Source organism: Miscanthus floridulus, chromosome 8 (assembly GCF_019320115.1).
Source record: "Miscanthus floridulus cultivar M001 chromosome 8, ASM1932011v1, whole genome shotgun sequence".
In the NCBI taxonomy this organism is placed as follows: Eukaryota; Viridiplantae; Streptophyta; class Magnoliopsida; order Poales; family Poaceae; genus Miscanthus; species Miscanthus floridulus.
This window is the reverse complement of record NC_089587.1, coordinates 9,488,991-9,499,799: the sequence shown is the minus strand read 5'-3', so window position 1 is coordinate 9,499,799 and position 10,809 is coordinate 9,488,991. Positions and strand designations below refer to the sequence as shown.

Below are 10,809 nucleotides of genomic sequence, written 5' to 3'. Positions count from 1 at the left end.
AAAAAAATCTTTTCACAGTACGGAAAAAGATTTTCATTTTATTATAGTTACATACAGGGGCGGATCCAACAGTGGGGCGGGGGGCTCAAGCCCTCCTACCCAAATCGAAGCAGTGCAAATTACTGTAGAGCTCCTATGAATTTTTAGGTAAAATTCTATAATGTAGAGGTTGAGACTTAAGATTAATCAGCAGTTCAATCTCCCATAAAATATTTTCTGTGCCGCTTGTTACATATACTACTACAAAACGTCAGAGACGACGTACGCGGCTGGGCTTGAGCTGAGCTGAGAGCTGCAGAGAGTGGTCTGAGTAGAGGACATCCTCTCGCTGCCTTTCACCTCCTCTTTCTCTCTCTCCAGTCTCGCAAGAAGACGAGGAAAAAGAGAGAAACAAGGAGCGTTTCGTTTTAACTCCCGAGGCAACGCACCAACTAGCCAGCAGCTCAGCACCTCCTCCCTCTCTCTCTCTCTAGCGGACGGCCGTTGGTCTTCGTGAGCTGCTGCTCGCGTTGTCGGGGAGGCGCCGCCACGCCGCTCGCCTAGCGCCGCGTCCGGGGCAACTACTCCTATAGGCAGGTAGTAGTAGTAGGTTGTTTCCGCCAAGAACGACCCGCCCTGCCGGCGGCGCGCGCTGTCTAGCTGGCAGCGACGCCGCGCCGCCCCTGCTCCGTGCTCGTGGGCCACCAGTGAAGCTCCCGCGTGGCCACGCAACGCGACCATGAAGCAGTCCCTGGCGAGCTCTGGTGTCGTAGCGCCCGCGCCCGTCCCTGCCCCCGCGGCCGCGGCCGCGGCCGCCTCCACTGGCGCAGCGCCATGCGAAGGTACCTCTTTCACCACCTTCCTCCTCTTCTGCGCGTGCGTCTGTCGCCGGCCTCGACGGAACGCCGCGCGCGTCGCCGGCCGGCGGCAGGTCGCGTTTCCGAGCTGCGTATCTTGTGCCCAAGTTCAGAAAGGCGTCGCCTTTTTTTTTCTCGTGTCGTGTCGCTGACGCCGGCGTCGGCATGCGCCCGCAGGGGAGCGGAAGGCGCCGGCGATCAACGCCGACTTGTGGTACGCCTGCGCGGGCCCGCTCGTGTCGCTGCCGCCGGTGGGCAGCCTCGTCGTCTACTTCCCGCAGGGCCACAGCGAGCAGGTGAGTGACACGGCGCCCTCCTCCTCCCCGAGCTGCTCCTGCTTCTTGACGTCACGCCGTAACGGTCGTTGACGGCTTGACGCCATTGCTACAGCCTTTGGGATGCTCTGTTCTTGTAACATCCGCTGATGCTTCTTCGGCATCTTCTATATGGGATCATGCGACCAAATCTTCAATTGGTCATCTATATGTCGGTGTTCTGTGATACTTGTGCAGAGTTTGTAGTTTGATTCTGTATTTTCAGGTGAAAAGTTGTGTTTTTTCATTCTGTGATTTTTTTGCATCATGTTGAGTTTATTACTAAAATGTTTTTGGTTTTTATAAAAGGGATATAACAGAAAGGGTACTACTATCAGTGCAGTAATAAAAATGAAAAACAGTTGTTGATTTGTTGGTGGAGCCTACTGATTGTTGCTGAGATAACTGGAATAGTTTCCCCATAATCTGCTTTACTACCAGATTTTTGGTGATTTTTTTTCATTCAGATTCAGATCTTTTTGGTGCAAGAAGATTCTCATTCTTCACTAGAAATGTGAAGATTTCACTCGGTTGCTGATATCTTCCAGTGCAAGAACCTGCTAATGTTAGCTCATTGCCAAAGTAGTTGGAACTATTGGGGTCCTACTTGCTTCTTTCCTCTGTTTGTTTCTGGGGTGCTGTGCACTATTTCCTTGCAAAGAGTTTGGGCCTGTTAGCCCTTATAATCAGTACTTTTCAGCTTGTTTTTTCAGCCGGAACGGTGTTTTTCTCTCACGAAAAATCAGCGTGTTTCGACTTTGGCGTACATAAAACATCTTCTGTGCATGTGGGTTGTTTGCATTTATGGTCCTGGGATGGGTAATTTTTGTCCCAGCTTCCAGATTTGGCACTGGAATAACATGATTATGAAATGTTATTTTTATCATAAGTCATGGTGCTCTATAAAAATCTTAATCCCAAAGCCAGTCTGGGGAGGTCTAGTATTCTTTTCAGAAAGATGAAAACTTAAATTATCTTTCTATTTCAGAAGAAAAGTAAAGGAAATGAAGTCCTTTTGTTTTTATGACATCTGGTTGTGTTGCGCATGATGGTAGAGGACTTTATCACAGTACTTATAAAGAGTTTATCTAAGAAAAGTTCACTCATGCGGCGCTCCTTTTAAACTGCAGACTACTTTCCGCTTCATTTTTTAGTCAATCTGCAGAAAGGGTTAGCAAAAGGGGAAGCATGTTCGAATGGCTCTACTTTCTTAATCATTTCATGAAATAATCTTTTATCGCAAAATCCGCAGAGTACTGATGAGTCCCCACACTAGCACATTTTGAAATAACAACGCCACAAAGATAAACATTTCCCCATACATTATTCTGACTGACAGTAATGCAACAATGAATACAGGAAAAGTTGTGGCGTATTACTGGAAAATAATGAAAAGATATTAGTTCCCATATTGCTTGGTTAATCTGCCTGCAATTTAATGTCTTCCGAGATTAAGACAAAAAGTTACCTTGAATATTTGAATACTAATATTTTTCACTTTCTTCCAAACGGAATGTTATGCTTGGACTTATTGTCCTTCTGATTCAGGTTGCAGCTTCTATGCAAAAGGACATTGATGCACATGTGCCAAGCTACCCAAATCTTCCCTCAAAGTTGACATGTCTTCTTCACAGTATTACTTTGCATGTAATGTACACTTCCTATCCTGTCCTTTTGACACGGAGCTTGCAATCACCAATTCTAAAACCATCTCTCTTTTGTCCTCAGGCGGACCCAGACACTGATGAGGTGTATGCACAGATGACTCTTCAGCCAGTGAACACAGTGAGCATCTAGAACTTGTGGTTCTCCAAAAGTCTCTTGCTTGTTCCAATGTCCTAAAACCATGGCTTTGACTTTGGTTTAGTATGGAAAAGAGGCTTTACAGCTATCGGAGCTTGCATTAAAACATGCAAGGCCACAGATGGAGTTCTTCTGTAAGACACTTACTGCAAGTGATACAAGTACACATGGAGGCTTCTCTGTGCCTCGCCGTGCTGCAGAGAAGATATTACCTCCACTGGTATCCAGGCATCGAATATCTAACATTGTCGCAACAAAATGCTTGCTGTTTATCAACATCATAGTGCCATTGTAATATTTTTACTCTCCTGGTCTGCTCTATAGGACTTCAGTATGCAGCCTCCAGCTCAAGAACTTCAAGCCAGAGACATACATGACAATGTGTGGACATTTCGCCATATATTTCGAGGTGGGGAAAATATAGCACTTTCATTGCTACAAAATGGCAGTAGCAGGACTCTTTTAGTTTTTATGCAAGTATTTCCCCATGAAGTTTCATGCATTTGAAGAACCTTGCACATGATTCTTTTATGTTCTGGGTGGTCTGCAAGGGAAACTTTACTGTTACTGTTGCCAACATTAGAGGTCCTTGACTGTAAATGCAAGTTTAAATACTAAGAATCATTTTGTACTTTACTATGATCAGGTCAGCCAAAAAGACATTTACTAACCACTGGGTGGAGTCTTTTCGTGGGCGGCAAGAGACTATTTGCTGGTGATTCTGTCATTTTTGTTAGGTAAGTTTCATGATCATTTTCCTCTTGCAAAAGCTTGTCTTGGTTCTTTCTAGAGTAAAGATTCTTACCAACTTACCTGTGAAATAATGAACAAAATTGGAGTGTGAATATCATCTATGTTTGGTTTCATCATGATTTTAGGGATGAAAGGCAGCAACTTCTACTGGGAATCAGGCGGGCTTGCCGGCAGCCAACTAATATATCCTCTTCAGTACTTTCAAGTGACAGTATGCACATAGGGGTGCTTGCTGCAGCGGCCCATGCTGCTGCCAACAATAGCCCATTTACCATATTTTACAACCCTAGGCAAGTAATGTTCCTACACTATAATTTTCCCACCCTGATGGCCCTAAACAGCCTTTTTATGTAACTCGGTAATTATCAATGATTGATCTGAAATGTGGACTTTCAGGGCTAGCCCTACTGAGTTTGTTATCCCATTTGCCAAATACCAGAAGGCACTGTATAGTAACCAAATATCTTTAGGAATGCGATTCCGGATGATGTTCGAGACTGAGGAATTAGGGATGAGAAGGTACAGTGGCTCTTTTACCTATTTTGATTTGGCACATTATTGACAATGCATTTATATTTCTTTGTTCTAAATTCTAAATTATAGCCGTGTTTTTGTTGCCTATTCAATGTTCTTCAGGTACATGGGTACGATAACTGGGATAAGTGACCTAGATCCTGTAAGATGGAAAAACTCCCAGTGGCGCAACTTACAGGTTAGATTGCTGAGCCACACCATTGATGGCAGATTTGGTTTGTACCTGATTCACAGATGTAGCGTAATTTTGTAGGTTGGTTGGGATGAGTCTGCCGCAGGTGAAAGGCGAAACAGAGTTTCAATGTGGGAGATTGAACCAATTGCCGCTCCTTTCTTCATATGCCCCCAGCCTTTCTTTGGCGTAAAGCGCCCTAGGCAAATAGGTAAATCAGCCTTAGGTTCATCTTTCTGTTTTAGATTGCAATGCAAATTGCATATCACGACAACTACTTCTGATGGTTTACATGGTTCGCTTTTATATTTGAATTAACAGATGACGAGTCATCAGAGATGGAAAACCTTTTCAAGAGGGCAATGCCTTGGCTTGGTGAGGAGATATGCATAAAGGATGCTCAGACCCAGAACACCACAATGCCTGGTCTGAGCTTGGTTCAATGGATGAACATGAACAGGCAGCAGAGCTCCACATTAGCTAATACAGGCATACAGTCAGAGTATCTGCGATCTATAAGTAACCCTGCCATGCAAAACCTTGGTGCCGCTGAGCTTGCAAGGCAGTTATATGTTCAGAACCATCTCCTGCAACAAAACAGTGTACAGCTTAATGCTTCCAAGCTCCCTCATCAAATGCAACCTATAAATGAGCTTGCCAAGGGATCGTTGTCTTGTAATCAACCTGATGCCATCACCAATCATCAAGAACTGAAGCAAGAAGTTGGCAACCAGCAGAGGCAACAACAGCCCGTTAACCAAGCAATTCCTTTAAGCCAGGCTCAAGCCAATCTTGTCCAGGCCCAGGTAATTATCCAGACTCAGATGCAGCAGCAGCAGCAGCAGCAGCAACAACAACAACAACAACAGCCGTCTCCAACTAGGTGCCAGCAGGGAACCAGTGAGCAACAGCTGCTTCTTTCACAGCAACACCAAGACCAGAATTTTCAAATGCAGCAACAACAGCAGCTTTTACTTCAGCAACTGCAGCGGCAGCAGCAGCTAAACAAGTTGCCAGGTCAACTTGTGAATCTGGCTGGTCAACATGCTCAATTGTCTGACCAGGAACTTCAGTTGCAGCTATTACAGAAACTACAGCAACAGTCACTTATATCACAGCCAGCAGTTACACACTCACGATTACCGCTAATACAGGAACAGCAGAAGTTACTTTTGGACATGCAGCAGCTATCGAGTTCTCATTCACTTGCCCAGCAGTGGATCGTGCCTCAGCAAGATAGCAAAGTTTCACTGCAAGCATCACAGGCGCCACCACCAATGAAGCAAGAACAGCAGAAACTTTCACAGAAACAAGTTGCACTTGCAGATGTGTCAGATATTGCCTTTCCACCGATTTCATCAACCAACGTTCTGTCCAAAGCTGGAAGCCAACTGATGATTCCAGGTGCTACACAATCTGTACTAACTGAGGAAATCCCTTCTTGCTCAACATCACCTTCTACAGCCAACAACGGAAATCATTTGGCACACCCAACCATTGGCAGGAATGAGCATTGCAAGGTCAACATGGAGAAGGTGCCTCAATCGTCTGCTCTGATGTCAATTCCAACATCTGGTGAAGCTGTAACAACTCCAATAATGATGAAGGAATCATCAAAGTTGAACCATAATCAGAAGGAGAATGTATTCACCTCAAAGTCACCCGCTGTTGGGACTGGACATGACAATCTTTTGAACATTGTACCATCAACAGACAACCTGGAAACAGCTTCATCAGCAACTTCATTATGGCCTACCCAAACAGATGGACTTTTGCATCAAGGATTCCCCACTTCTAACTTCAATCAGCAACAAATGTTCAAAGATGCACTTCCAGATGTTGAAATTCAAGAAGTGGATCCAACTAACAATGCCTTCTTTGGGATCAACAATGATGGTCCATTGGGCTTTCCTATGGAAACAGAAGGCTTGTTGGTAAGTGCACTTAATCCTGTGAAGTGTCAGCCTAATCTGTCAACTGATATTGAGAACAATTACCGAATACAAAAGGATGCCCAACAAGAGATCTCAACTTCCATGGTTTCACAGTCATTCGGTCAGTCTGATATAGCTTTTAACTCAATTGATTCTGCAATCAACGATGGTGCCATGTTGAACAGAAATTCTTGGCCCCCTCCACCTCCACCACAGAGGATGCGGACATTCACAAAGGTTTGTGCTTCTTTACATAACCCAACCTACTGATATTATAACATTCAACAGTATACTTTTGTTGTTGTATTTACTAATGCCTGAATATTGAATTGCGGGACTTTAATGGAAGAATGGAATACACTTCTGGACACCAAATATAAGATGAAATATTGGAGCAGATATGACAATATATGTGAAGTACATGTAAAAAAGTTTAAGGAAAGGGTAGTCAAAATTCTATCATATTCAGACTAGTAGAAAAGCAAATGTATAACTGTCTTTTCAAGAGCACATTTATGGTTTTAGCTGTGCTAGTATATGGTGCCATGCTATTATGTCAATTGAGTAGTCAGCTACTGTCAAGCAGTTTTGAAATCACGATTCAAACGAGATAGGTGTATTAATGCTTGCTTGGATGTATGGTTGATGAGGTGGTCACATATAGCTTTAAAAGCTTGTTAAGGACTGGACATTTGGCAATTGGGACCTTCTATGACCATGCTCACTCTGGAGCCATAAACTCTTGAGCATGTGCTTTGTTTGCTATGGCCATTCATTCTTTTGAATGTGAACCTAACATTTTCATAAAAGTGACCGTAACATAAATCCTGTAGGTCTACAAGCGTGGAGCTGTAGGCCGGTCCATTGACATAGGTAGGTTCTCTGGATATGAAGAATTGAAGCATGCTTTGGCCCGCATGTTTGGTATAGAGGGCCAACTTGAGGACCGACAGAGAATAGGCTGGAAGTTAGTCTACAAGGACCATGAGGATGACATCCTACTTCTCGGTGATGACCCATGGGAGTAAGTTTACCTTCCTACTTTTGCTTTATATTAAATTTTGTATTCACTATGAAAATTTGTCAAGAAAATAATATTGTAGAAGTGCCCAATGTAGATGTGTATACTGTCTAGGAATGTAATATAGTAAAAAAATGTACAAAAGTGGACAGCAATGTGCCTGTGTCTCCCTTTTTATTGATAAGCATATGCTGAAGCTTATAGGGTGTGTAAATTTTGTAAATGCACTGAATATAAATGATAGAAGAAGAATTTCGTTGGTTATTATCGTAATAAAATGTGATGTGAATTATACAGGGAGTTTGTGAATTGTGTGAAGTGCATTAGGATCCTATCCCCCCAAGAAGTGCAACAGATGAGCTTAGATGGTGATTTGGGGAACAATGTCCTCTCCAACCAGGCTTGCAGCAGCTCAGATGGTGGGAATGCCTGGAAGCCTCGCTGTGACCAGAACCCTGGTAACCCTTCGATCGGCTTCTACGACCAATTTGAATGACCTGATCACAGGTACGTACACACAGTTTGCTTACAGTATTTCCTTTCATCCCTGTGTTAGTTGTTGAACTGCATTTCACAATTATGAATTCAGAATGGGAGAGGAGAACTATGGTTGCAAAAAGCAACCAGTGTCCAGCCATCTACAGAATTATCGCCAAGCAATGCAGGATGCTGTAGACGTCTAGGCTTTTATAGCTGGGAGAGCACTCCTCAGATTAGGGTATGTTTTAGATATATGTGTAGTCTTGGTTGAAACAATGTAGGCAAGAAGAATGAAACTTACCTAGAGCTGTGGCGAGTCGAAATGTCGGACAGAGGGTTGGGCAAAATCTAAACTTCAGGCAGAGTAGGCAGATCTGAAGATAAAGTATTTTGGTGGAGAGTATTTGTAATTCTGTATTGAACTGCTCCTGGGGTTGCTTGAAACCCATGTAGCACTATGAGTCTCAGTTCAGAAAATACTGAAGCAGATTAAAGAGGTTCTACTGATTAGTACTATTTGTCTAATGCGAATGGCCCATTTAAGTGAACTTGCATATGCTGCTATTCTTGTTTTTCCCCATTGTTATTCCTTATCTAGTTTCAGAAAATCTACAAATGGACAGCCTGTCAGTGTCCATTTTGTAGGTGCACTTTGTTTGACTGTAACCAGGTTTTATCACAGTCACTACGAGGAAACTCTATACATCTCATTTTGGTAAAGTTTGATGACAGATTTCTATATATACTTTTTACTGCCAACTAGTCAGATCCAGATCCTAATCGTTGGTGACCAATATATAGAGCAGTAAACGTCACTGCTAGTGGTAGGCATCTAGTAGGAATCAGAAACCTTATCATTTCACAGGACAGCACAGCAAAAACAGGCAGAAGAGAAGAGTCGATTTGTTCACATCCAAATGGCTCAAGTAACATCTGTATGTTCCAAAAACACAGAAGAAATGCATCGTGGAGCAATAACTCGTCGACTCTATATGAGAGGCTATACTATGACACAGATTATTCTATGGTAATTTGCAAGGATCCTGTTTAGTTACAAACCAGGGGAGAAGTGTTTAAAATTGCCCGAGTTCCTGCATGAATTCCTGAGTCATCTCGAGGTAGTCCTCCAAATGCACCTTCCTCCACTCCTACAGACCAGAAACCGAGACATCAATACAAATCGAAATCACCATATACAGACACAAACACGAACATCATACGGTGACATTCAGTCAGACCTCAAATCCCATTCCCCGTAGAGGTCAGGATCACGCTCGTTGCCCATATGTACGCGTAGGCGAGTGATTTCTCCGGTGCATCCTGCAAACCCCCAGACCATCTTTTTTCATCGTGAAATGAAAACCATGAACCATCTGAGCTACTAAGGATCAGAAGTTCAGAACCAATGCGAGGTAGTAAGCATGGGCAGTCGATCAGAATCAGATGGTGCAATGCCAAATATGGTTGCAATGTACCTCACAATCAGTGAGACCTCGACGGTCGTCTTCACATACTCCTCGTCCTCGAACATGTCGAACACATGGAGTTTCCCTGTCGGTGAGCTCCTTGAGAACCTGGATGGAGCAGAGGCAAATGGATTCAGACGGGAGCTGTCGCTGCGGCCTTCGCCTCCATGTTTCTTCCGTATTTGCGACGGGTTATCGGGGGCTGGCATGTAGAGGGTGAGAGGCGGAACGCGGACCTTTCCGCTCACCGCGTGGCCACGGGCGGGGAGGATGGCCGGGTAGACGCGGCCCCTGATGCTGAACCTGCGGTGGTCGGGGAGGAGCGCGGGGGGGGGGGTGCTCGGCCCAGGAGGACCCGCACCACCTCCTCCGCCATCAGAGTGCCGTACACGAAGACGCTGTGATGCCCGTCGGCCGCCACGGGAGGAGGCGACGCCATGAGGAGTCGTCCAGCCGCGGACAGGACGGAGCGGGGCAGGAGGAGGACGACGGCGACAGGTGGAGGTTTTTTTTTCCTTTCTTTTTAGAACACGAGACAGGTGGAGGTGGAACGGAGAACGCTGGACAGGCCGCCAGGCCGACTGAATTGCGTTGGGCCGAACCGCTGTTTGAATTGGGTTCGTCCGCCAGAAAGATTGGGCTGGGCTGGACACGATTTTTTATTTGTATATATTTTCAAATTCATTTTTGCATCCCCTCAATCAAAAAAAAAAAACAAATTCAATTTTGCAAACTTACGTCCCTATCAAAGAGTTGCAAAACTATAGTACTTCCGCTAGGGATGAAAGCGAATGCAGTTAGTCAGAATAGTCCCTTTCCCATTATCATTTTTGTATTTTACCACGAAAATGAAATGAAAATTAATAAGGCCCAGAATAGAAACGAAAACAGAGATCACGAGAATAATAATAACAACAAAAAATCTATAAAACGGTAACGTCAAGGCATGGAATCAAGAAACTTGGCTTCACATGTTAACCTAACTAAATAGGAATGTATGATATAGGCCCCGTTCGTTTCTCTTATAATCCGTACTTTTCAGCTTGTTTTTTTTAGTCGGAACAGTGTTTTTCTCTCATAATAAATCAGCCAAAACAGCATTTCGGCTTGTTTTTCAGTGAAGCGAACGGGGCCATTACCACCAATAGATAAGTAAATTTTAATTCATACCATAAGATTCATACGATAACAAAAATGCAAGACTATAAATAAGTCTTTAATACAGAAAACCAATTACAAATTTAGGGTCTGTTTGGCTCGTGACCAAAACTAACTGCACTAAAAGTTAGTCATGCCATAATTATTTCGGCAGTTGTTTGGCTCATTGCCACAACTATAGCACGTCGCACTTTCTTAATATCATGTCTCACATATCGTAGACTTATTTTCATGTCAAACTTTACCATTAATGAGGTTTCGATTTGCTTTACCATACTTTTTGTGACAACCACAGTTTTGTCAGACATGGTAAACTACGATGCCAACCAAACGGACCC

At 43.9% G+C, this 10,809-nt stretch overlaps 1 protein-coding gene and 1 pseudogene across 3 annotated transcripts; one reads left to right on the top strand and one right to left on the bottom strand.

The window, feature by feature from the left end:
* The first annotated feature begins 269 nt into the window (after positions 1–269).
* On the top strand, positions 270–8,357 carry LOC136475663 (auxin response factor 5-like). 3 transcript variants are annotated; one of them, XM_066473242.1, is made up of 15 exons: positions 270–821; positions 1,014–1,132; positions 2,699–2,797; positions 2,879–2,935; positions 3,018–3,173; positions 3,278–3,362; positions 3,600–3,690; positions 3,832–3,996; positions 4,103–4,225; positions 4,343–4,418; positions 4,494–4,623; positions 4,734–6,583; positions 7,180–7,370; positions 7,665–7,874; positions 7,957–8,357. In XM_066473242.1, the coding sequence occupies exons 1-14, from the start codon at positions 719–721 to the stop codon at positions 7,861–7,863; spliced, it is 3,444 nt and encodes a 1,147-aa protein (XP_066329339.1). In that variant the 5' UTR covers positions 270–718; the 3' UTR covers positions 7,864–7,874; positions 7,957–8,357. The 3 variants fall into 3 exon arrangements, with proteins under 3 accessions (XP_066329339.1, XP_066329340.1, XP_066329341.1); XM_066473243.1 differs by lacking the exon at positions 1,014–1,132 and having other exon boundaries at positions 780–821; XM_066473244.1 differs by lacking the exons at positions 270–821; positions 1,014–1,132; positions 2,699–2,797; positions 2,879–2,935 and having other exon boundaries at positions 3,050–3,181.
* A 352-nt stretch (positions 8,358–8,709) lies between these two features.
* Positions 8,710–9,752, bottom strand: LOC136471073 (AIG2-like protein D; annotated as a pseudogene).
* Between the last annotated feature and the right edge of the window lie 1,057 nt (positions 9,753–10,809).